The sequence below is a fragment of the Patella vulgata genome, chromosome 7, assembly GCF_932274485.2.
Source record: "Patella vulgata chromosome 7, xgPatVulg1.2, whole genome shotgun sequence".
Classification (NCBI taxonomy): Eukaryota; Metazoa; Mollusca; class Gastropoda; family Patellidae; genus Patella; species Patella vulgata.
The window spans coordinates 35838404-35866169 of NC_065885.2; the positions used below are offsets into that span (position 1 = coordinate 35838404).

General features: G+C 38.4%; 1 protein-coding gene and 1 long non-coding RNA gene across 3 annotated transcripts; one reads left to right on the plus strand and one right to left on the minus strand.

The window, feature by feature from the left end:
- Window positions 1–691: 691 nt before the first annotated feature.
- Window positions 692–21321, minus strand: LOC126828534 (uncharacterized). The gene is made up of 3 exons (XR_007683133.2): window positions 21236–21321; window positions 1135–1232; window positions 692–1009 (listed from the first exon to the last, which is right to left on the minus strand). It is a non-coding gene; the product is annotated as an uncharacterized LOC126828534 (long non-coding RNA).
- A 556-nt stretch (window positions 21322–21877) lies between these two features.
- On the plus strand, window positions 21878–27354 carry LOC126828529 (nuclear receptor subfamily 0 group B member 1). Of its 2 annotated transcripts, none has more exons than XM_050558337.2 (3): window positions 21878–22153; window positions 23232–24178; window positions 25750–27354. In XM_050558337.2, the coding sequence occupies exons 2-3, from the start codon at window positions 23263–23265 to the stop codon at window positions 25989–25991; spliced, it is 1158 nt and encodes a 385-aa protein (XP_050414294.1). In that variant the 5' UTR covers window positions 21878–22153; window positions 23232–23262; the 3' UTR covers window positions 25992–27354. The 2 variants fall into 2 exon arrangements, with proteins under 2 accessions (XP_050414294.1, XP_050414293.1); XM_050558336.2 differs by lacking the exon at window positions 21878–22153 and adding an exon at window positions 22869–23104.
- The last annotated feature ends 412 nt before the right edge of the window (window positions 27355–27766 follow it).

The window sequence follows — 27766 nt, forward strand, 5'->3', positions numbered from 1 at the left end:
ATCCGCCGTCACATCCTCCATCCAGGAAGTCCCCGAATTCAACCGTTTCTTGATTTACTATACTTAAAGCTGTGACCAGCCGTAAAGTAGGCGCGAGGTTATATTCCCTGCACTGTAAACCCGACGTCCGCTCTTAGAACACCAAATACGCCATTTTAGAACACTATTTTGAAACACTTTTTGAACACACTGACGCGTCTTTTATTCTATCAGAACACCATGTGTTTACTTTCAGAACAGTATGTGTTCAGTTTTAAATGTTTTTCCCTCTGGATTTTAGAACACTTGTGACGCGTAAAATGTGTTCTGTTTTTAGAATACTATACGTTCAACTTTTCCCCCTCGATCTTTCAACATATCAGACGCGTAAAACGTGTTCTTTTTAGAATACAATAAAGTGTTCAACTGCATGAAACAGATAATGAACACTAAAAGGTGTTCGGTAGTCATACTTTGAACACCGTTCGTTCAGAATTTCACACACAGAGGGAACCAGACGTTCTAAGCAGACACCGGGTGTTCTGTTGTGATAGACTCTGAAATTTTAACAAACATTTTAAAAAGTGGTTAAAATAGACTCAAATGATTTAGTATTTCGTATGATAAAAGCATGGCACAATTTAAACACTGTTTACAAATTTATTTTATTACCTTAATTTTATAATACAACATAGGCAGAGATAATGTGTCATTGTTTACGTCGATATTCTACTATGCCCAATTAAAAAGATTCACATATTATAATAATATCCGAATTTGAATGCAATATTATTGGCAAGTAAAAAGTTATCTGTGGTACACTTGTACTCTCTTCTAGTTCTACGTTTACTGTTCGTTCTTCTCTCTTCGCCTGCACAGCATCTAGTCGTGGGATAGGCCTGGTGCGCACCTATAATTCTTGGCAAGAGTAGACGGAAAAGCCACCGTCTGGGTAAAATTCCTTCATTGCACACGTGATGCTTGTTCGTCTTCGTGAGCCTAGGAAGTTAAACTCTATTTATTTCCCCACCTGCAATAGAAATATTAACATCAATTAAATCCCAGGAAACTGGCATAATATATGTACTTCTTATAATTAAAATTTGAAAGTGTAAACTAATAAATGGATATAATACCTAAGCATAATAAACTTACCGTTTGAACGAATCTGCAACAAAATTCTTTAGTAGAAGACTGGGCAGTTCATTCGGCGACCTGTGCCATTTTATTTTTTCATCTTCTGTTACCGTGCACTATTATATTAAGAAAAATTAGAGATGACTAATTATTATAATAGAGGGTTTTAATGGCATACTGTTCTGCCCCGACTGGGCTAATGAAGACGATTAAAATAGACCATTCTACTAAATAAAAATATACCGAAAAATGGCTTAAAACATTTATATTTTTTAGATATATAGACATCAATATACATGTTTCGAGAATCATAGATTGCGTCTTTTATACCTTTTTTATCGGCTCTGACTTCCATGGCCCAGGTTAGGAGCAGAACAGTAGGACGTTAAACCCCATTTCATTCATTTTGATTTGGGAACCAAATTCGAAAGGTATAAACAGATGGCAAGGGCCATCTAGCAATCTAACCTAATCTAGCAATATAACCTAAATTCCATGTCTACTTCCAAATTCACATACCTAAGTTTCCCTGTTACTTTTGAAACAACTTGTCTACCTTATTAGAAAAAAACAAACAATACTTTACCTTAAATAACAGCTGTTGAAATAGTCAGAGCCTTACCCGTGCGCATGTCCGATGTCGATCTTGAACACATGGTGTCAAAATTGATGTTCCGGTATGAACACCCACTGAACACCATGCGTTCCTTACTGGTCTTCTGCGTCCGATGTGTTCTAAGTGTAAATGATTTCAAAGACCATAGAAAGGAAAATGCACACAATGTGTTCAGTTTTGAACGGATTTTAAGGATTTGGGTACGTTTTAGAACATTAACGTGTTCACATTTCAACGCCAATGTTCTAAAAAGGACACTTTCAGACGCGTTAGGCGTCCGTTAGATTTACAGTATGTTGGGTAGTATTCCGGGTATCAAGCCCCGTACAAGTTTTGAGATGTTATCTTCTCGGGTGCAAAGTGCGAACCCCGGCTTGGGTTGAGGAGATTGTCAGAGGTGACGTATGTGTGGCTGACAAGGAAAGCGTGTCTAAAATGTTCAAATAGGAAAGGAAGCCAATGTTCCGTGTACAAATCGGCAGAGCACATAAAAGATGCTCCTTTAAAAGTTCACCATCCATATATCCGATTGACATAATCAACTTTGTGTACTCCATTTCAGCTAAATCAAAGAGAGACAGATAGAGGAGGTTTAAGGTCCATTCAACATAGTTTTATTGTTGTGTTGTGTCAATGGACGGTTTGGTCAATAATAAAAAAGCGCGATTTTAATTAAATCAGATAAATTTTCCAAATGTTGTAAGAGTTGGAGACAGTCGCGAGTTGCGTGGAGTGATCTTCTTTTGAACACAATTGCTCAACAAATATCTTTAATAGTTCGAGATAAAATAAGACAGACCTGTCAATTAATCTCAGCATTCTGCTACAGCCGAGATAAATGCACTATCAGGGCAGAGTATCTAAGAATTTTTTTCCTCGTAGCACACTACGATCGTCTTGATTATCACGGGTTTTTGCTTAAAAGTAGGACGTTAAATCCCATTTTACTTCTTCGGTCCGTCCAAATTTTATTTTCGTTAATTTGGATTCATGCAATGAAATATTTTCCGAGCATTTTCAAAATCCATAAACTGTGTAAATTTTTTTTTTTTTACAGTAAATTCAAAAGAGAGAGAGAGAGAGAGAGAGGGCGATGGGGTTTAACGTACACTCAACACAAACTAGGTCATTTGTGTTATATGGTTCAGTTTTATTTCAATAATTCGCTTGCGCGTAAGGGCCTTTAGCAGAAGGAGGAAATCGAGGACCGGAGAAAACCTACGAGGTTGGGCAGGCGACAATGAATTCAAAAACTTGTGGCATGGTTGATTGGGGAACAAAGAAGAGCCCTTTTAAATTTGGATGTTCGGTTCGCATTTCGCGAATTTCGAAACTTGATACAAAGTACAGTGTCCTATAACTTATATCTCCGTTCTCCAATCGGGTTAATGACGGTGGGTTATGGGTTAAATTTTGCCTGGCCAGCAGTTAAATTCCAACTGTCCAATGAGAATGTTCACGGTGAGTCCAGAATGTAAAGAATTTATTTCATGGTTTCTTTAGATCTCGGATCAGGCATGACAATCAGAGAATGGGTCTCACCCCAACCCCTACTATAATTCCAGAAAAGCTTAGGTACCGGAATTTGACCCGCCACCCGAGAAAAGTCCAGGAAATGGCGAGTGGTAGGCTTACTATAACGGTGTGATTAATATGAGTCATCTTGATTAATACGATCATTATTATTATAAGGGTGTGTGTAAAAATATGATTAAATTTGACAATGTACAGGTATTACATGATTCTAATCTATACCACTCGTGTTGGTGACCTACTATCACCCGTCTTGGTAACATATGTTATATGTCACGACGAGTCATGATCCTGCAAATATATAGACATATTAATATTTTAAAGGGACAATAACACTCTTGCTGGCTTGACAGCTCCAGAAAATAAAAAAATAGCCTTATTCTAAGTACTAGATGTGTTAGTGTCCTACCTGTCGTGTAAATTACCCATTAAATCCTATTTTACTTGTCCAAAGGGTTCAAAAGTATTTTTAAATCCAAGTCACAGTTGAAAAGCTTTACGTCAGGCTTTTCAAATCATTTAGTTGAATTTTTCCAATTTTTTAAATTAGGTGTGTTAAGATGAAATTTGTATCATCAATTAATTGGGATATTGTTAAAAAGTACAATTTGTTGACCAGAATAAAGATTTGGACATATTATTCAGTTACATCAAGAGTGGTATTGAGCCTTTCAGACCATTTATAAAAAAAAAAACGTATATAAATATACCAGTAAAATGAAATTCGAGAAAAAACCCCAACATATTTCCTATTAGTGAGCCGTTTCAAATAAATCCATTTTTAGCAGACTTTTTTAACAACTTGTTCATTTTTATCATTTTTATCACACTATATGTGAATTTTAGTGATCTGGTCTAAAAATATGCAAAAATAAATGACACTCGTCCCCCATATTGTACTTGCATCCTCAATTGTCAGAAGAATGTTCCATGAATTGAATTAATTTATGAAATTTATGAAATAAAATTGGGTTTAACGTCCTACTTTTCTGCACCGACTGGGATTATGAAGACGGCCCTGACAAGGACAGTGTCTAGTCGTTTGGATGGAACGAAAAAAAACGAGGCCCCGTATATACATTGGCGTGTACGTAAAAGAACCCTTGACAGTCGGAATTCGAATAAGATTAGATTGTAACGCCGCTGTCAGGGTAAAATGTCCCCCATAGCGCACTGTATTGCTGTGCAGAACAGTATTTATAAGGACGTTGATTTATTCATCGATACAATGTAAACAGTATCATATATTGAAATGGGAAATTACTCTTATTATAGCTGTTGTAAATGGGAATGTTAATTGTACATCAGCCCGTCCCTTTATACGTATTTACGCATATCGTATTTTGTATGTAAAAATGATTGTATATTGTATTTACTCTGATGACGAAAGGTGTGGATTTTGTCTACCTATGAAGTCCTATACTGGTTTCCGTTATAACATAATAACATTATAATTTGGATTTTTTTAATATTTACCCTTGTCGTTGCACGTGGGGTCTCCGTGGACCCCATGCACATGTTTTGTAATAACTACTGGATATGGAAGCCTATTCCGGCCATTTCAGAATCTCGACGGGCGAGAACACGAGAAGACGAGAAGTCGAGGGCGAGAACACGAGAACACGAGGAAATAGGGTGAGAATACGAGGATCTCGCCCCGAGAACACGAGATTACTTTCACCTCGACTTCTCGCTCCCTCGTCCCTCGACTTCTCGCTTCTTCGCGTTCTCGCCTTTGAAAAACCTCGTGTTCTCGCACTCTCGCCCTCAACTTCTCGTCTTCTCGCCCTCGACTTCTCGTGTTCTCGCCTTTGAAAAACCTCGACTTCTCATGTTCTCGTGTTCTTTGGGTTAATCTCGTCCTCTCGTGTTCTCGCTCCCTCGCTTCGTCACAATCTCGACTTCTCGTCTTCTCGTGTTCTCGCCTCGAAAATGCAGTTTATACGCTCGAAGTCGAGGGCGAGAACACGAGAACACGAGAATTTGACGGCGAGAACACGAGAACACAAGAACACGAGGATCTCGCCCCGAGAACACGAGATTACTTTCACCTCGACTTCTCGCTCCCTCGTCCCTCGACTTCTCGCTTTCTCGCGTTCTCGCCTTTGAAAAACCTCGTGTTCTCGCACTCTCGCCCTCGACTTCTCGTCTTCTCGCCCTCGACTTCTCGTCTTCTCGCCCTCGTCTTCTCGCCCTCGACTTCTCGTCTTCTCGTGTTCTCGCCTTTGAAAAACCTCGACTTCTCGTCTTCTCGTTGTCTCGCCTTTGGGTTAATCTCGTCCTCTCGTCTTCTCGCTCCCTCGCTTCGTCACAATCTCGACTTCTCGTCTTCTCGTGTTCTCGCCTCGGAAGTGCAGTTTATACGCATGTCCACTGACTACCGTATCGGCATTTATATTTGGACATGGATTATAATAAACGGAAATGTTTGAAGTTCTAGAAAATTTAATAGTCCTAAACAATTTTAATCTCTTCTTGCACAGATAGTATTGTATTCTGTAATCGATTTTAAGTCTTCAGTCGAATCTATCTTTGCTCTCTATCTTCATTTACCTTCATCGGGTTTTTTGATGCGTGGACTTGTCGGTGCTGTAGGATGTAAAGCCTGACAAGGGCCAACGTATAGTCGTTCGAATGGGATTAAAAAAAACGAGGTCCCGTGCCCGGAATCGAAAAGAAGTTGGCTCTACGGTGGCCCAATGAGTAGGACGTTTGCTTTCTAACTTGATCAAAGTTCATCGTGATTTTTCTGGCGATGGAATACAAATAACCGAGATCCCGTGTACGGAATCTAAATGAAGTGTGAGCTACGATGGCTCAGTGTGTAGGACGTTTGCTCTCTTACTTCATCAAAGTTCTCCTGGATTTTTCGGTCGGGGTTCCTGCTTGTCAGTGGTATAGTCGTTTGAATGGTATAAATAAAAAACGAGGTTCCTTGTCCGAAATCGAAATGAAGTGGGGGCTACGGTGGCTCAGTGAGTAGGACGTTTGCTCTCTAACTTCATCAAAGTTCATCGTGATTTTTCTGGCGATGTCCACCCTTGTCAGTGGTGTAGGGCGGGGAGCCTGGCAAGAGACAACATATAATCGTTCGGATGGAATAAAAATAACCGAGGTCCCATGTCCGAAAACTAAATGAAGTAGGAGCTACGGTGGGTCAGTGAGTGGGACGTTTGCTCTCTTACTTCAGTGGTGTAGGAGGAAAGCCCTCGCAAGGGACCACGGATAGTCGTTCGGATGGCATAGAAATAACGAGGTCCCGTGTCCGGAATCGAAATGAAGTGGGGGTTAGTGTGGCTCAGTGAGTAGGACGTTTGCCCTCTAACAACATATTAAGTTCGGAGTCACGGTGGCTAAATGGGTAAGACGCTGACTTACTAAACTGGAGGTCACGTGTTCGATCCCTGCATCGGCCGAGAAAGTTCATCAGGGTTTTCCGACGTGGTTTCCCTTTGTCAGTGGTACAGGGCGGAGGGCTTAGCAAGGACAGCTGTCTAGTTGTTCGGATGGGACGAAAAACCGAGGCTATCAATTGGCGTGCACGTAATTGGCAGTTTGAATTCGATATTAGCAGAGGCCTTGGTGCCGCTGCCCGGGCACAATTTTCCTCATAGAACACTGTATGGCGTATGTCCGTCTACATTAGCCCAATCGGAACATCCATACATACATACATGCATACATACAAACAACAAAGGAGGCTTCTGAAATTTTGCAGTCTAGTAGTTTATTCTGTGAAATATTAAGCATGCTGCCACCAAAGCTGGTTTGAATACTTTTTGATGCAGGTACCCTTTTCTGCGTGCTCACTTTGTCTAGTGTGCTTTCCTCCTACACCACTGAAGTAAGAGTGCAAACGTCCCACTCACTGACTCACCGTAGCTCCTACTTCATTTAGTTTCCAGCCATGGGACCTCGTTTATTTCTATTCCATCCGAACGATTATATGTTGTCTCTTGCCAGGCTCTCCGTCCTACACCGCTGACAAGGGTGGACATCGCCAGAAAAATCACGATGAACTTTGATGAAGTTAGAGAGCAAACGTCCTACTCACTGAGCCACCGCAGCCCCCACTTCATTTCGATTTCGGACAAGGAACCTCGTTTTTTATTTATACCATTCAAACGACTATACCACTGACAAGCAGGAACCCCGACCGAAAAATCCAGGAGAACTTTGATGAAGTAAGAGAGCAAAAGTCCTACTCACTGAGCCATCGTAGATTCATTTAGATTCCGGACACGGGATCTCGTTATTTGTATTCCATCGCCAGAAAAATCACGATGAACTTTGATGAACTTAGAAAGCAAACGCCCTACTCACTGGGCCACCGTAGAGCCAACTTCATTTCGATTCCGGGCACGGGACCTCGTTTTTTTAATCCCATTCGAACGACTATACGTTGTCCCTTGTCAGTCTCGACATCCGACAGCACTGACAAGGCCACGCATAAAAAAAAACCGATGAAGGTAACTGAAGATAGAGAGCAAAGATAGATTCGACTGAAGACTTAAAATCGATTACAGAATTCAATACTATCTGTGCAAGAAGAGATTAAAAATGTTTAAGACTATTAAATTTTCTAGAACTTCAAACATTTCCGTTTATTATAATCCATGTCCAAATATATATGCTGACACGGTAGTCAGTAGACATGCGTATAAACTGCACTTCCGAGGCGAGAACACGAGAAGACGAGAAGTCGAGATTGTGACGAAGCGAGGGAGCGAGAACACGAGAGGACGAGATTAACTCAAAGGCGAGGGAGCGAGGGAGCGAGAAGTCGAGGTTTTTCAAAGGCGAGAAGACGAGACGTCGAGGGCGAGAAGACGAGAAGACGAGGACGAGAGTGCGAGAATACGAGGTTTTTCAAAGGCGAGAAGTCGAGGGACGAGGGAGCGAGAAGTCGAGGTGAAAGTAATACGAGAGATCCTCGTGTTTTCGCCCTATTTCCTCGTGTTCTCGTCTTCTCGTGTTCTCGCCCTCGACTTCTCGAGGCGAGAAGACGAGATTCTGAAATCGCCGCAACAGGCTTCCATAACCGGGCACTGCTTTCTGAAATTTAGTGACTTTGTCCCCTATACATTTTTACACGTAGCGAAGAGTTCGGTATTCATCTGCGTCCCACATGCAGAGTTCTGTTACATGCAAATCAGGCCCAACGCTTGAAGGGAACAAGGGGTCCGTGGACCCCTAACTTACAACTCACTGTAGGGATTTTGCTAATGTTTTTCCTGCCCGATACCTTATTGCGTATCCCAGAGTATTCTCTCTTTTAACACCTGCATGTTACAAATACCAATAATTAAATGATGAATTCCAAATTCAATGGTTTTTGTATCAAGCGTGAATTGCCATTTAACCTCTTTATCACATAGTACACAAAGTAGGAATTTTGTGAGAATTATTAAATCTTTTCCAAATGTCACTAAAATGTTTTTGTATAATAATTTAGTTGTTTTTCAGTTGTCAAATATGAATACAAATAAAAACTAAACCGCTGCCTTTTAATTCCAATATATCTGTACGTAAAAATATAGTTTGGCAAGTAATTATAAATTGAATAGCATTGGTACGTCATTAATTATGTAAATTAAAATGATTAAATAATATATAAACCCACGTTATTATAAATGATAAATTTAAAATGATGGAATAATACGTATATTATAGCAAGTCGAAGTTATAGAGGGTACATTTAAAATGATTGAATAACACGAATAGCAAGTCATTAAATATCATGGCAAATAAATTTAAAATAATTGAATAAAACGCATAGCATGTAATTATAGAATGTAAATTTAAAATGATTGAATAACACGCCTAGCAAGTCATGAAAGACGGTAAATTTAAAATCACCGAAGAACACGTAAGTCATTAAAGATTAACTTGATTTAGCCATATGTATTGCAAGTCATTAAAGATGTTTTAAAATTTTATACTGATTGAATAATATGTATTGCAAGTCATGCAAATTATGTGTTTTCTAATTTCAAGACTGATCTATTTTGTATTTTAATTAGGCTGTTTTATCAACAATCTATAATTATTAAGCATTCATTCGATGAACAAAAATTAAACAAAAACACTTCTTAATAATTTGTATAGCAAACTAACGACCTCCCTGTAGGCTCTGGTCTATTCTGAGTAATAAAACTGTCGATAGTCTTTTAACCCGTATTCGATCGTTCTGACTCTTTTTATAGGGTCTATATTTACACTAGAGATTTTCTTATCGCTAAACTTATGCGGACTTCAATTACAGAACCAATTGTCTGGTCATCCACCTCCAGACCAATACTAAATATTGATCACACATCCACCCCATGAGTGTCTTACACGCGTCCATGCTTGTCTTCGATTTACGTAAATGTTGATACTGTTGGTTACCGACCCCTTGGATCAATTTATTATATGCACCTCTTTATCAATTTATCGACAGGACAACGCCCACACGCGACCTTGGGCACCATCAATTTTATCCTATGTACATGCATCCCTCAATCAAAATTATCTGTAGTAAGGTCTGTCTAGACCAACGACCGATCGTGTTCAGCTCGTGACTAGTAACTGTCAACGCATCAAAAAAAAAAGGAGCAAGAGTTGTTCACGGAATGGATTATGTAATTATCTTAAATTTACCAAATCGATTGCTAAAGCGTGATCGTGTAAATAACAGTGAACACAATATTGACAACGGTCCAAAGTCCATGCTAATGTTTATAAACAATGTAGTACTACTTTTAGATAAGATAAGAGTTCGTCATTCCCCCTGTTACGGTTTTAATCCAAACGATTAACGTGTGTTGACCCTTTGTCCCATATAAGAAATGGTATGATGCAATCATGACATTCATCGTGTTCTGCTTATTGATCAGGGAGAAAATAAAGACATTAGAGTCATTCCATGTCAAGTGGACCAAATTTGGGAGAGTTGGGAATATGACCCCCTCCCAAAAAATTATAAAAAATATATGTTACAGTATATGGCCTTAAGCTAACAAATCCAAAATTATACCTCTCTAGGTAAAAAACTCGCTAAGAAATGGAGATTTGAAATTAAGGAGCTGAAACTATTTTTTTGGAGGGGCGCATGTTCCCACCATTGGTCCAGTTGATTTGGAATGACCCATTACGCATGTGGGAGGTAAATCTGCATATTGTGCGTCTTTTTTTCTGGCTTCGAATGTTATATCAGTTATTATTTTGACAATTATTCACATGACAAACCCATAATCAACTCTTTAGATCATCGGATGGCTTAGCTATTGGATGGATTAGCTTTGCGTTAAGAGATAATACAGTTGCACTCACGGCGATGGCCGAACGCAGGCCTGAAAATCGAGACATAATCGTTTATGGAGTGTCAATCGTCAATTTAGGCTATCTATTTCTTGTCTTAGCTTCAAACATACAATCTATAGTATATGGAAAATAATTATTTTGTATTTAAATACAATAAGAGAACACTTATCGAAACGTCGTGCTATATGTGTACAGGCCTGTGGTTGATTTCTTTTAATGTGGTCAATCACTAAATGCCACTTGGGGCTTATATTCATAACTTTGCTCAGAAAAAAGTAATATGACTAAAATTTTCAATACATTATATTCATTATTCAAGAACTGGTCAGCTCTTGATCCAAAATCTTACATAATGAATTTACGATCGGTATTTTGAAATTCTACACGGTCCATCCTAATGCCACAATGCCATATGTAGCTATCACCAAATTTCAAGAAATTGGAGTGGGTGGGGGATGATCGCATGAATTATGATTATGCAGTTTTACATCCGTATATACAGATCTCTATATAAGTGTTTACATTAAACAAATTGTGGATAGGCGACGGATCTACAATATACGTCCATATTAAATAATATTCTAGAAACAGTAGAATGTACGTTCCTCACCAGCACTGCTATGTTTAAAGCTCAGGATGTGGCATGACTAAGCATAATAGACTACCCTTTATCGCATTGAACTTTAGGTACAGTGTATACAAGAATAAAATATCACGATAATATTTTTATATATAAGCCATGACCTATTTAACAATGACCTTATTAGTAACCACCGACCGAACATTCCATTTTAATGTAGGCCCATGCGCCGTTTTAACTTTGTCACACCGAAATTAAAAATGTAGGATTATCAACACTCAGAAAATGACACATAACGTGAAATCCCTGGCAATGAATTAGTATTAGCAATATAAAACAGTTCTTCAGCCCGGATACTTTGGCTTGCATTACCCCTGCCCTTAAAACTATGTCACTCAGGAATACAACCGAACAGTGGTCCATGTTTGTTCCCTTTGCCCCCCTGGGGTGTAGGGGGTGATAAGAATATACCCTTCGTATGTCCTGCGTGTCGTAAAAGGCGACTAAAAGGATCCCTGTAATGGGGCAACTTGTTTGCCGTGCGTTGCGGCCTGTGTCGGTAGAGGGTCGAATCCTGGTAATTGAGTGGGGATTTGGTTTGCGAGCTCTTTCTCTGCAACACATTGCTTTGACCCATAATTATTCACCTAGACGGGAGGTCAGAGTGGCCCACTCTGATCAATCGGCTTTGGTCGTGTTTAGCTGACGAGTAGGCGCATCTTTTCCACTATTCTGTAATATATTTGTTGCAGTTCTACCTTTGTGTCCTACGTGCCTACTCAAAAGCAGCGGCTTGGGTCAACTAAGTAGAGTAAAAATATTTAATCTTTACTTTGTCTAGGTATATCCCTGTTTGTCCTCGTAGGGCGCATGCGCTGGATATCTGCGCAGCAGCCAGCATGGATATTGCAACCCTTCGGTGGTTGGAGAGCAGGCAGGATGAATCTTTTCAATCAATCAAATGGCTTCTCAAACAAAGAAGACTCGTACTACAAAACGTATGTCGACCGAGGATATAGAACCATTACCAATAAAAACTTCCCGAACCTGGCCTAGATTTCTGGTCATACAAAGTACTAACGATATAAATCTTAGTAAAACATCTCCTTTTTTGATCGCTAAAGGTCTTGCTGGCTTACCTGGCGAGCCCAAAAGCGTCAAGAATATGAGAAATGGTATTTTGTTAGTGGAATGTGCTAAAAAATCACATGCTACGTCATTATTAAAATCTTAATTCTTCAAGAGGTGTTATACGGTCTCAGGATTTAGAAGGCAGATGTGAGGAAGAGATACTTGAAAATCTCGCCTCACAGGGTGTTACCTACGTCAAACGTACTTCTATCAGACGTAAGGGTATTATTCAAACAAACACCTATATCCTGACCTTTGCTAAACCAGATCTTCCTAGGATGATCAAAGCTGGTTTTCTTGCCATACCAGTTACCCCTTACATCCCAAATCCATTGCGTTGCTTTCATTGTCAACGCTTTGGACACAGTAAAAACGTGTGTAAGGGGAAAGCTGTGTGTGCTCGATCTGGACAAGATGGTCACGAAAGTACCTCTTGTCAGCTCGACCACTACTGCATTAACTGCAAGGGGCCTCATTTTGCCTATTCTAGAGAGTGCCCAATATGGAAGAAATAAAAACAATTTCAGCAGGTGAAAACAGAAAAAAATATACCATATCCGGAAGCAAGGAAGCTGGTTTAGGCTGCAACCCCAACATTTGCAATGTCTTTTGCAAATGCAGTCAAGCCGAAAACCTATTCTATTGCTTGCCAAACGCCTGCTGAATTTCCAGCGGAGACAGCAGATACCCTTCGAAACAAAAACCAATTATTCCTCCAAAACCTAAAATTGTTACTCTCAGTCTGGGGAGTCTGAAATTGAGGAGATTGTGCCCCCCACTCCTCAACCAAATGGTGGAAATCCACCCAAAAACAAGGAACGTTCTGATAAAGGCGTTCCTCGGAAGTTAAATACCTACCGTAGTAGGAAGGGTGACGAGGATCCTGTCGGAACCTATAACAGGTTCGGGATACAGGACAATCTAAAGGATGTTGTTGTTGAAGTACGTGACCCCAAACAACATCAAACCTCCCTGAAAATGGCTAATTCCATTATTCAATGGAATTGTCGTGGTATTAAACCAAATTTTAATGAAGTTCAAATCTTAATTCAAAACTTTAATCCCTTAGCTATTTGTTTACAAGAAACTTTTTTTTAAAGAATTCGGATGTCTTATCACTCAGACATTTTGTTGCCTATCGTCATTTTGCTAACAATGATGGTAGAGCACACGGTGGTGTTTCCATTTTCCTTAATGGGAATATTCCGCAGAGTAAAGTCGCCCTCAACTCGCCTTTACAGGCAGTTGCAGTTAGGGTGACTCTACATATTCCTATCACACTTTGCTCTGTATACCTTCCACCAAGTTTACATCTGAACCCCAGAGATCTTGATGACCTTGTTACGCAACTTCCTCTCCCATTTATAATTACGGGAGATTTCAATGGTCATCATTCACTGGGGTAGTCCAGATGATAACAACAGAGGTAAACAAATAGCAGACTTCATTAACATTAATAATTTGTGTTTATTAAATGATGACTCGCCTACTTATCTACATCCTGCCACAGCTTCTTTTTCTTCCCTTGATCTAACCATTTGCTCCCCGGTCCTGTTTCAGGAATTTACATGGAGAGTGAATAAAGATCTGTGTGGCAGTGACCACTTTCCGATCTTGATAGAAAATAATGGACCCTCTCCGGTTGAAAGGCCGCAGAGGTGGAAGTTGCATAAAGCTGATTGGGCTCTTTTTGAATCTTTGTGTCTCTTCTCTTTTGATGCAAAAGAGTTAGAAGATGCAGATGAGCCCATGGCCTTATTCACTTCAATTCATCAAGATGTAGCTGAGCAGGCGATTCCAAATCGGCCCTGAAAGAGCGTGATCGTATTTTAAGACGCCTTGAGAATCACCCTTCCATGGAGAATGTTGCAGCATACCAAATGGTCCGGGCGAAGGCCCGTAGAACCATACGCCAAGCAAAAAAGTCTTCAAGGCAAGGTTATGTCTCAAGGATAAATTCCCGTACCACTTCCAAATCGGTATGGGATAGGATTCGTAGAATTAAAGGTAAAAGTAGTGCATTATCAATTAACCATCTAAATGTTGATAATTCCACCCTAACAACATTTCCCGATATCGCTAATTCTTTGGCCAGTACTTTCTCATTCAATTCATCATCAAATTTCTTCTCTGATGCCTTTCCGGGCATCCGAGATCAGCAGGAGAAAAGGCGACTTAATTTTAAGTCCCGTAATGATGAATGTTATAATGAAAAGTTTTCTATTGGTGAGCTCCGTGATTCTCTTAAACGAGCTCGAGATAATGCAACTGGTCCAGATGAAATTCACTACCAGATTTTGGAACATTTACCCTTTTCTACACTTTTAATATTATTAGATCTTTATAACCGGATTTGGGTTGATGGGAATTCCCCTCCTCCTTCGTGGTATGAAGCCAAAATATTTCCCATCCCCAAACCGGGTAAAGATCCAACGAATCCTACCAATTATCGCCCGATCGCTTTAACTAGCTGCATTTGCAAAACCATGGAGAGATTGATCAATCGAAGGCTTGTTTGGTACCTTGAGTCCAACAACCTCATTACAAACCTCCAATGTGGATTTCGGTCCCAAAGGAGCACTCTTGATCATCTCGTTAGATTTGAAACGTTTGTCAGGGATGCTTTCATCCAGAAACAACATTTAGTTGCTATATTTTTTGATCTGGAGAAAGCATATGATACCACATGGAAATATGGTATCATGCGCGGGGTCGCTTACCTATCTTCATTAAAAAATTCTTAGAAGATAGGTCGTTTAAGGTACGTTTGGGATCAATATTCTCTGACCCATTTCCCCAGGAAATGGGAGGCCCTCAGGGAAGTATATTGTCTCCCACACTTTTTTCTATCAAAATAAATACGATACCGACGTGCTTTAAACGCGGGGTCGTTTAAGATAGGTCGTTTAAGGTACGTTTGGGATCAATATTCTCTGACCCATTTCCCTAGGAAATGGGAGTCCCTCAGGGAAGTATATTGTCTCCCACACTTTTTTCTATCAAAATAAATACGATACCGACGTGCCTTAAACGCGGGGTCGACGGCCCTCTTTATGTTGATGACTTTCAGATGTGTTACGGACCGACACGCATGCAGACAATCGAACGTCAGTTGCAGCTTTGCTTGAATTCTATTCAACGATGGCCAACTGACAATGGATTTCGATTTTCGAAATCCAAGACTGTGTGCATGCACTTCTGTCAAAGAAGAGGTTTACATCCTGATCCGGAGCTTACACTGGATGGTAGTCCCATTCCAGTTGTAGATGAAACGAAATTCTTGGGTTTGATATTTGATGAGAAATTATCATTTATCCCTCATATTAAAACCCTCAAGAAGAAATGACTGAAAGCCCTCAATGTATTGAGAGTCTTATCAAACACTGACTGGGGAGCAGACCGTAAGGTCTTGCTCAGATTATATCGAGCATTAATAAGATTTAAACTCGATTATTGGTGTATTGTGTATGGGTCTGCCCGCGAGTCTTATCTCAAAGAGCTCGACACCATACACAACCAAGGACTTAGAACCAGTTTAGGAGCATCTCGAGCATCTCCAGTGCAGAGTTTATACGTCGAGACGCACGAGCCTTCATTGCACGACAGACATGATAAACTTGCACTGCAGTATGCTACAAAAATTACATCTCTGCCTCATCATATTTCATTTAACACCATATTTAGACCCTATCATAAAAAACTATATTTACTGTAGACTAAGGTTATTCCATCATTCGGTATTCGCATTCAACCCCTTTTGTCTCAGGCTGGTATCAGTCTAGACAGTATTGCGAATACTCCATTCTTTGAGACACCACCCTGGGCTATATCTCCCCCCAAGATCGATCTCGATCTTACAAAAAACAAAAAGAAAGATACTAGTTCCACAGTGTTTCAATCTCTCTTCAAAGAGTTAAGGTCTAAATATGGTGATTATGCTCCAATTTATACAGATGGTTCCAAAGATGGCGATCGGGTAGCTTCGGCTACTTTCACGCCATCTGACACCATTTCTGTTCGTCTTCCTCCTGCTGCTTCCATATTTACTGCAGAACTTCAGGCCACCTTTCAGGCTTTGGAATATATCAAATCCTCTTCATCCTTAAAACACACTATATTTACTGATTCTTTGTCCTCTTTACAGGCAATAAACAATAAGCAGCTTGTACACCCTGTAGTAGCAGACATTTATCGTATGCTACTATCACACGAGTTTAACGGCACGGACACCGTCCTTTGCTGGCTTCCCAGTCATGTTGATATTAAAGGGAATGATCAAGCAGACTTAGCTGCCAAGTCTGCTTTAGATCTTCCCATATCAAAATTTATTTTACCTTTTACCGATTTTAAATCGTCCATTACATTATTTATATATGACCGCTGGCAACGTTCTTGGGATCTTGCAGACACAAACAAACTTCATCACATTAAGCCCCTCTTAGGAGACTTGCCAAACTCCTATAGAACCAACAGGAGGGATAAGGTTGTTTTGTGTCGCTCTCGCATTGATCATACTTTTTTAACTCATATTTTCATTTTGAAGCGAGAGCCTCAACCAGAATGTGTTCGCTGCCATGTTCCTTTGACAGTAAAACACATCTTGATTGAGTGCAAACATCTCAAGTATATTAGATCTAACTACTACCGTTGCCAGTCATTACGTCAGCTATTTGCTCAACCGGAGCTATATGATAAAGTACTAACATTTTTAAAAGAGACCAGCTTTTATTCTCAATTTTAATTGCATATATTTAATCATGTATATCGTTTTAAATATATATATATATGTAAAACATTTGTTATATTTATTTTTAATCAATATATTTTCTGTGATATTTGTTATTTACATATATAAATTCAATTATGTGATATTGTTTTAATTTGTTTCGATAGATTACCATATGTTTGGCGCAATATATTTTTGTATTTAATCGCCCTGAATATGCTATCACTATACGTAATAGGTGGATAATCAAAACATTACTTCGGCTATTCTGAAACTAACATGGCAATATGCATGTCTATAGTTACACTTCGGTCTATGGTCCTTCGAATTCCAACTGCCAGGCGACACCATCAGTAGTTTAGATGATGTCAATTTGCCGCTCTAGGTTGACTAGCATCTCCGATGAACTCACAAATGTAAACCATAAACGCATTGCACACAAATCGATGAAAAATAAATGGCCGAAATAATGGTAATAACTACTGATTCCGAGTTCGATACCGGTATTGGCCGAGAAAGTTCCCTGGGATTTTCCATCGTGGTGTTTCGTTATCAGTGAAAAACCGAAGCCCCGTGTACTCATTGGCGCCCAGGCAATCGAACCCTAACAGTTGGAATTAGATGACGAGTAGGCCGTAGCGCCATTTCCTTTCCAGCGTTCAGGGCACGAGTCGAGGCGATCCTTCGGGAATTTTCACAGTGGCGCTGACAAGGCAAGTGTGCCTGGTCGTTCGGATGGTGCGACAAAACCCGTGTACTTATTGTTGTACACGTACTAAAAGACCCTTGAAAGTTAGACTTCGAAGGAAAACTTCTGTCCATGACAATGCTTACGTAACATGGAGATGAAAATTATCATAATAATGTTAGTCTAAAGATAGCTGAAGTATTGCGTTGGTGAGACTTTAAAGTCCAATCCGAGCTATCCCAACACAGGTGCACTATTTGTCTGTGGGCAATATTAAATTGCTAGGTCACAAGGTGAATAACTGATAAATGTACCCAGACATCTATTTTTGGTTGCTGTTTACTTGCAATGTAAATTTATACAGACAGATATATACAGGTCATTTGTCGTCTGGTCAAAAGGCAAAACTGACAGAAATACATAAGATTGGTCATAATTTGTCTGGTCAAAAGGCGAAACCAGATCAATAGTTTGATCATGTGGGTGATAATATCGTTTTTACATAATGTCGCATCGGTGATTAGGTAAAGACCGTCTAGAGGACTCGCATTACTGCTGTAAAATATCTTAGGAATTTCGCCATAATCGCCTATATTATAGACTATGTTATTGTCGTTATGGTTTGTAGAAGGCGACGAAAGCCAATCATACTTTTTATACGCCCACATTTTCATGTGGACGTATTATGCCGTCGCCCCTGTCCGTCCGTCCACAATTTGTTTGTGAACACTCTACAGGTCACAAGTCTTATCCGATTTTGACGAAATTTGAAATATTGGTTTATCTCCAAAAGATCTCGGTTCCTTTCGATATTGGCATGTATTACATCGAAACTTCATGGATTATGGCCCCTGTTTGTACGAAAAATCACGTTTTTAGCTCGTGGACACCATAGAGGTCACAATTTTTATCCGATTTTGTTGAAACTTGAAATCTAAGTTGATAATCCAAAGATCTCGGTTCCTTTCGATATTCGCGCATATCGGACCGTAACTTCCTGAATTATGGCCCCTGATTGTACCAAAAATCGCGTTTTTAGCCTGTGGACCCTATAGAGGTCATAATTTTTATCCGATTTAAAAACCCTGAGGATAGCTGAGTTCGAATTTTGTGAAAATCGCCCCAAAATTGACAGACAAAATGGCTGCCATTCGTTCTCAAATAGCGTAAAAATATGGTATATCAAGGTTGTGGACCTTATAGAGGTCACAATTTTTATCCGATTTTGTTGAAACTTGAAATGTAAATTTATAACACAAAGAACTCAGTTCCTTTCGATATTTGCGCATATCGAATTGTAATTTCCTGAATTATGGCCCTTGATTGTAGGAAAAATCACTTTCTTGTTAGCTTGTTCTCTATCCATCTCTCGAAAATGTGGGCGTATCCTGCCTGGCAGCCGCTGGTTTCCTTCTAGTAACACCTTATTGTTTCTATAGACTGATTTCTATTAAACCGTATATGACGTCAACCTAAGTTTGTTTTTTCTTTAAAATAAAATTATTTTTTGGGGTGTTTATAGTCTTAACATAATTATGTATTGAACTTTATTCTCATATGCGGCGGGGGGGGGGGGGCGAATGGTTATCGCGTGCGTGTTGTATCGTAAGGTCTGTCATTGAGTCAATCGCGTGGGTTTTCTCCGGGTAATCCCACTACTATAGACCTCTAGACACAAGTGAATTATTGAAATACAATGGAACCATATGTTAGTCCCGAAATGACCTAGTTTGTGTCGAGTGGACGTTAAACCCCATCTCTCTCTTTTATTCTGACATGAAGCGGCTTTAAGACCAGATGTGCTACAGACTACTACGCGTATTAATATGGTGGAAAAAATAGGGTAATGGTTGGGGAGTAAGGGGCGTGCACGGCCACAAGATTTGAAAAATTATGGATGTGTTTGACGCCGAGGGTATTGCACTTTGAAAGATAATCAAGTCTTGTAAACTATATAATGGTTAAACCCGATCGACAAATCTATTGACAAGCCGATGTTTCATTGCCTGGCAACCGATGTTTCGTTTGGTAAATTTTGCATCTGAAGTTTGTTTTGTTTGGGGTTTTTTTATCAGTTCTGACGGATATGTAGAACGATGTGCTTGCTTCCTCTTTTTAGAACACGTAATTAAAGCGGTGACGTGAAGTTAATATCAATTCACAGGAGACACAGGAGACACATGTTGGCATTATAAATGGGGCTAAAATTTGTTAAAAGGCTTCAGAAACCTAACAATTTAAAAACAAATCTTGTTTTAAACGAACATTGAAGTATCTAGCGTATCAGCCATTCCTCACGTGGCCTTCGCCTGGACAATGCGGGTTCTTAATCATGCTCTTCTAGTTATAGTAGGATAACATTTGTTTTGTCACTAATGATTCATTATTTGAAAAAGAAACCAAAATGTTAAAGGGGTTAGCACGGTTGTTTAGCATGTTATTGGTCAATATTGTTGGTCAATATATTATGAAAACGGGGACAATGGTTTTCTAACCACAGAGAAATTTCCCGGGGATAGTGGTGCTGAACGGAGGTCATGGAAAGTTGGGTGGGGCGGGGGGGGGGGGGCGCAGGTGCAGTGGTCTGGCAATGACAAAAATTGCGTCTAATGGTTAAGATGGGACGAAGAACCGAGGTCCATACGTCTACTTGTTGTCGTACATGTAACAAACCATTGATGGAGTTTGAAGAAAAGTTGGCGGAAATACAGATGCCAGGGCGTATGACCGTCTTGATTATCCTGGTAGAACAGAAGGACGGTACACCCCATTTTATTTCAGTTGTAACATCCTCACCAAAAGGGGAGATAACTCTTCGCTTCTTACGGGTATAAATGTTTAGTACGGAAAAGCTTCAATTCTATAATTATTGTAAAGAAAATGAAAATATACATCAGATTATCTTTCTAACCCTACCTTATTGGGAAGATAAAGATAAATGATAATTACATTTTTCTTCGTACTTGATACGCAGAAAGTAGTCTAATGGATGTTATCATTCTGAATGTCACGTAACTCAAGGTTAAAACTAAAAGTGGGGGATTTTTTGTTCTTGACACGTCGAATAATAATAGAAAGTTTAGTAACCTGTGGTACACATCCTTTCCTAGCAACAGCTACCAGTCCACTAAACCAATTAAGGACATGACTAATAACGGGACTTTCGCTTCGCCGTACAAGAATGCCCCCCCCCCCTTACAATACAGATTTTCCCTACATAAATAGACAGAACTGAAATAAAATGTTTATTCTAACCAGACCATACATTCGTGGGAATCATAATGTTTACAGAATAGGAATAGCCATTATCTTTCAACAATAACGCTCACTTAGGAGGTCGTTCATCCCCATTCATGGCTTCACGTCGTCCATTTATGTAATGTCCGCTTGAAAAGATCAACAACAAAAGAAAGAATAATCGAGAAGAAGCCATAAATGTGCGCACAAGTTCAGAATGGAGTCTGTTGCAAGTGGACGAATTAAGGCGGCCAATAGTCTAACAAAACCGAACCTGAAAATGTCGAAAACAAAAATATTTACCGTTTGGTATTTTTTGAGAACTAGCTCTGTGGAACTAGGTTATCTCTAAGAGTTATGTCCCTTATTATGGACCGTTGAGACCAAACGATTCATCTGACTAATTGTTATCGTGGGGTATGCTTGATCAGTTTCAGGATAAACTAATCTATATTTTACTTACGAAACGAAACACTTTCTTTGCATATAAAATAGTTTTTTTTATGTACGTCTCTTTACAATTAGCCAACGAATAAAATACCATTTGTCGTGCTTCCCTTTCATTCTACAGATAAAGCACAATACCACATAACTCGTGAAGCGGGACATTTTTACCATGTACGGTTGCAAATTTTGAATGAGTCCCATATCGTTGAAACGCATTAAGGGCGAGCGTGACCCGACATTCCTAATTTTAGGTTTCCCTCCCACTGCTTGCCTTAAACTAGGTTACACTAGAGAGCACGTGGCTTTATTTGCCAAACCAAGGACGTCTACGTCACGCGTTTATATTTAGCAGACCCCGCCCCGTAGTAATATAAGTCGTAAATGGGATTTTGCTTTGTGACACACATTTGTATATCGATCGATATACATTGAACAAAATCAAATTTCTTCCCTCTTTGAAATATATATTATCAGTTCTAGCAAGGGGCAAAAAAAATCCTGGATTTCTCCCTAAATAGGACGAAAGCGAAAGGCGCATAGTTGGTTGACCTCGTTCAAGGAAGTTATACGCTTACTCCAAGGTCATTTCTAAGTGCGTTACAGACGTATGTACTCTGAGTTCACATTGCTTCGCATCTAAAGCCGGAGACCAGTACACTTCACTCAACTCAGTCAGTTTGGCTTTGTTCACTGACAAGTCAACATCGTCTGCGTTAAAGGATATAAAACAAGAAGTGTTATATAATAATTTCATACATCAAGTTAATATTATTGGTGAGTATTTTAGCATATTTCTGTATTTATTAATTTATATATATATATATATATAACACTGGTATTTTTTTTTTTTTTTTTTTTTTTTTTGTGCAGATTTTGTTAAAATTATTATTCTTTTGTATTGATAACCATCATTTGATAATGCATTGAATCTAAACTATTATATCAAAGTTTTGAAAGAAAGAAATATTGCGAATATGAATTAATTTGGAATTGTTCGTGTTAGAAAGTTATAAGTCTTAAAGTTAATATTAAAAGGAGCGATAAAATTATAAAGAAACGGTCCAATCTTGAACAAAGGATTCTCGCGAATTATAATCTGGTATTTAGAAATTCTCGCGTCCTGCTTTGCATTCTTTTTATAAACTAAATGTATAATGAGTTGACAAAATTTATTTTCTCCAGAAATAAAACTAAAAGTTATTTTGGGGATTCCAAATTGGTTGAATGGTATTAGTATTAATTAGTCCTTCTAGTCAACTAGAGCTAAAGGCTAAGGGTAAAAGATGAGCATGGAATGTCCTTTTCTATTTTGAAGCGGGACCTACGTAATTCTATTTCTATATTAAGAGGAGTGTAGTTCGCCCAGGATTGCAGACAAAGAGCATGTAGTTTTGGGCAAGGCCAAATATTTCGATCCAGTCTGACGTAAGCGGAGATTATAAATAGAGCGTTGATCGGTCGGAAGGCAGGCAGTCACTGAGTGCACAAGGGTTGGCATGCGCGTGTATATTTTATTTATCCTAGAGAAGATAGGACCAAACCACTCATTCATAAACAAACCGTGATAGGATACACATCGTTAGAAATTATACAAGCTTTAAGTTATACTACGGATACAAAGTCAGATATTAGGTGCGGACTTATAATATATTCATATCGGAGATCTTATATAAGGACTTGGTCTTAAAGCAGAGCGCAGAACGGTCATTGCTTTTGTGGAGTGAAGTAAGTTACCACAATAGTCTATCTATTTGATTATATATATTTGATTATAATAAATAAGAACCGCTTTGTACTTGTGATTTTTACAATTACATTTTTTGTTAATGTTTTAAATATTTTTATTTTTCAGATTTGTTCATACTTTAAACAAATTGCATAAGATGGAGGTGATGTATCAACCAGAACCTATATACGGATACCAACACGGAGGACTTCATCCTGCAGCCTTCCCCAGAATGTTCACAACACCAAGAGATACATACAGCTGTTATTCATTCAATCCAGTCCGAAGATCTACTCACCCAGCAGAGAAACGGGGTGCCTTCAGTCCTGTTCCCCAGGGAAAGACACTTCATTCTGTTTTAATGGGGGAAGTACCAGCTGCGTATACTCATTTATCTTCACAAAGATGTTCCAATCAGGATATGAACGCTAATTCACATGTTCAAAATCATCAGAGTGTTCATCCAGTTGCTCAACAAACTGTTCAGACCGAACCCATGGACCTATCATGCAAAAAATCTCCTAGTAGTGTTCTCTCAAGTTATGAGCAACACCAAAGACTTTCTTCTCCGGCACTCTCAGACCACCAAGGTGAATTCTCCATGTTAAGAAATTTATTGAGTGTTGGCAAATCCAGTCATGAATTGTTGGACTCTCGGTGTGACACTCCCGAGGAGGATAGTTTCCACAAACAATACAGTGGAAGTAGCCGAGTCACCCTAGCTAAGAAGAACATGTTACCTGTAAGTGCTAGAGTATCGGACTGGTTAGTTAAGGTCATTCAGTTTGCTAAATCTGTTCCCGAATTTTGTAATCTCTCGCATAACGACAAAATCACTCTCGTGCTGAATTCTTGGAGTAGGTTGTTGCTTTTATTTATGGCTGAACATAATTTTCAATTTGCCGTAACACCACTACCGTCCTCACCAGTCCAGTCAGTAGAGCCAGCATCCCCTGATGAACCAAGCATGAAAAGTGTTGAGTCTATCCAAACCTTCATCAGAAAATGTCAACATTTGAATATAGACAGTGAAGAATATGGTTTCTTAAGATTATTAGTACTGTTTAATTCAGGTATGTACCAATATTCTTTTTGACTTAATTTTTTGATTTTGACCTTTTGACGCGTAAAGTAGACTTTGGGAGCAAGCTGTTTGGTTTATTTTTATTCATGGCGTATTAGTGTTATTATACTCTTTGTTCAAGTTTAGCCTTGCCCTGGTTTTAACCCAAACAACAGCCTAATTGAACCACAATAAAAAACCGCTCGAAACGAGATTTACACAAAGACCATAATATCAGTCAACTATAATGTACTATTCACTGAGTGGTCAATCGGTCAGCTCGTGTTCATGACCACTGAGGCGTTAATTTGGTGAGGTCAACAACTCCGACAGCAGACTTTCCAGGCCATGTCCGGTCAAAGGTTAATTCATCTGACCTTCCCCAGTGAACGCATTCCAGGAATTGGGGCACCTACGTCTATACTCGGTCATATGACGCATCGCTAGTTTACGCGTATTAAATGCAAATGGCTTGTGGCGGCAATGGAAAAGAAGATTAGACTCTATTCTGGCTACATCGATTTTTTCCAAGTTTACCCAAAGCTGTTAGACGCGTGATTCCGATCTAATTAAGGTCATTGTTTACGGGTTTACAACGGGCTGTCGTAGGAAATCTGAAGGCCAAATTCTGAATGGCTTAACAGATAGTTGTACTCTATTACTGTATCATTAATGAAATTGGCAACTTTTGTCGTAAAGGCCAAAAGAAGAATAGATTATGTGCCATAGGCGAATTTTGATCCAACAATCACGCATGATGTTTGTGTATTTTACAAGCCAATTTATACTCTATGTTCCGCTTAGGCGTAAAACTTGAACATCATTGATTTGACATCTCTTGATATTTATTTTTTTTTATTTGATAAATTGTAGTTCTGGTTGATTTTTTTTAAATATAATACATTATCGCCATTGTAAATTTTATTTTGTTTTTACTTCCTTTCGACCTTCAATAAATGAGATAAAATCACGAACGATAAAAATTAGTTCATCTGTGTGAAGATTGCTTCCAGATTTATCTCGTTCCGAAATACATCACTTTACATAACGTTTGCATATCAGATCTATAATACATATATAGTCCTTTGTGAGGGTATGAAGGGAACGGTAGACTAGAACAATATAACTAACCGGTTATTGGCGTGTTGTATGATATAAGTGGTTTCAGTTGTGGTGGCCTACTGCACTGACTGCGGTTCATCGATCGTATGACTGTATTGTTGTGAACTAATTTTTTGTTTCACCAGTGGGTTTGACAAAGCGTATAGTTGAAGCACACATTTGTTGACCTATTTTAAAATGCACCAGATTGCTTGCTCGTCACTGGATAGATGTAGGTTATCCCATTCCCCAGTATATTTGTAGCAGCCTTTTACTCGTCTTCATATTTGCACATGAATTACATCTTAATGTAACCATATTTCTAAATGTAAATGAAAAACAAATAGTCAATGTTATTTACAACTATTGAGATGTGTTGAAATAAACTGAAGCGGAAAGTCCTTATAGATTTATATTATTATTTCGGGTATTTATATGAAGGCATAATTAATAAATTGTTTTGTTATTTTTATTTTTCAGGTTATATTGGTCTTGATAGAGCTGATATTGTCGATCATCTGAACTCTACGGTTCAACAGCTTCTGCAAGAGCATGTCAGAGTAACCCGACCTTCGGACGTCATGCACTACTCCCATCTGCTGCTCTGTCTGCCATCTTTGTACGGTACAAACAGTAAAATGCTGGAAACACTGTTTTGTCAACACATTACACGAAATACGGACATGGAAGTTCTTCTCAAAGAAATGTTACAGAACATTTGAACACGAAATCTTTTGTTAGGTTTGGTATGCTGCTACTAAGATAGTATTAACAGCTTTAGGCTCTCTGTGGGAATTCAACCGTGGAGGGCGAAGGTGTTGGAAGGTCTTTAAGGTTATAGAAGCTTCCAGGTGGTGTTAACTGGCTGAAATCGACATAATTCGATTTATCTGAAACGAAAGACAAACAATATATGGAACTGAGTGTAGTATTTTTAAGTTTCTATACTTGAAATTAAATTTTGAAAAAGAGAGAAACCGAAAAGAAACATAATAATGAACATTCCCGATTATTAAAGAGATTGTGTTCGTTTTATATTTATTTGCAAACTATTTTTCCATCCATCAAATTTCACTCATAATATTAATTCTGTATGATATTGTAATCAAATGACAATACAGCATTTTAGGACCATGTGCAATTTGGGGTTATTTATTTGTAAACCATGGTTTCCATGACCATGTTATTTATTTTGTAATATTGTTAAATCAGAACTTAGTTTTGTTGTAGTTTAGTTATACTTACCATAATATATACGTGTAATAATATTTATGATAAGTTAGTGAAGTCAGTGACTACTGATCATAAGAGACTATATGTACATATAAATCAATACAAATGCCATAGGCCTGCCGATATGTGTGATATCATTTTTAAAACTTAAGCCTATTACTAATCATTGATTACTCATATCCGTGTTAAAAAAGCTCTTTTTTTAAAAAAAAAATAATCAATTGAATATCCTCCTTGAGATAATTTTACGCCATTTCTTTTTAAAATACAAAACTATTTTAATCAAAAAGGCTTCTGATATATTATGTGTATCATATCCTGACAATATCATTTATTTGGAAAACAAAAAGAAATAAAGCGAAAAAGACAGGTATAAATATAGTTTTGGTGGGGTTTTTTAAAAAAAAAATAAATAAAAAGTAAAAAATAAACTAAAATTATTCGGATCTAAGACCAAATTCCTGGTGAGTTCTTCAATCAGAAGTAGGAAGTAAATGTTTTTTTTGTAATAAGAATTAAATTTATATAGATGTACATGTTTAAATAAATAAGCGCACACGGAACCATAATATTTATGCACAGTACAATTGATATCATTTCTCATGTTATGAATTTGTGTGCGATAAAGAGATCATAATGAAACGGAAATGTTTATGTCTTGTCATGGTGTATATGCTACATCATTCATCCCCTATTCAATTTTCAAAAAGTGCGAGTGCTAATTTGTTTGCCTAATTCTGTCCATACTTTGTCTGTCGTTGTAGAAAATGAATGTATTTATATTTATTAGATTCTTGATGGGTGTAGTTCATTATTTATTGAAAATAAATTATTTTTTAAGGTATGAAACAATATATTTGTTAGTTTTTCTGCGGCCACATTGAAATGTGGTTCCCCATCGTCCAAAATGGCTTCTGGCTGATTTTGAAGTTATAGACAGTGTTTATGCCCATGAGAAGAAAAATCCTGTTGATTTTAAAGACAAATTTGTGGACACTCTAGGGGCTAAAGTTGTTGTTAAATTCACTTGAAAATTATTCTCAGTAGTCAGATGAATGAATTACGATTACTCGAACAGCTAAAGTTATCGTTTGATAAATGGCACATGTTTTGTACAATAAATTTTAGCCAATCGAACTTTAATTTTTTCTGATAATTACTTCAGGGGTTTATATATGTCCGCACTTTCTTGTGAACACTCTACAGGCTACATTTATCATTCGATTGATTTGAAATTGATATTTGTTTACATTAGTGAGATGAA

Bases quoted from the DNA above. Each gene is read 5' to 3' on its own strand.
- LOC126828529 (XM_050558337.2), top strand. From the start codon at position 23,263: ATGGAGGTGATGTATCAACCAGAACCTATATACGGATACCAACACGGA. The intron at 24,179-25,749 runs GTATGTACCAAT...TTTATTTTTCAG, and splicing joins ATTAGTACTGTTTAATTCAG to GTTATATTGGTCTTGATAGA.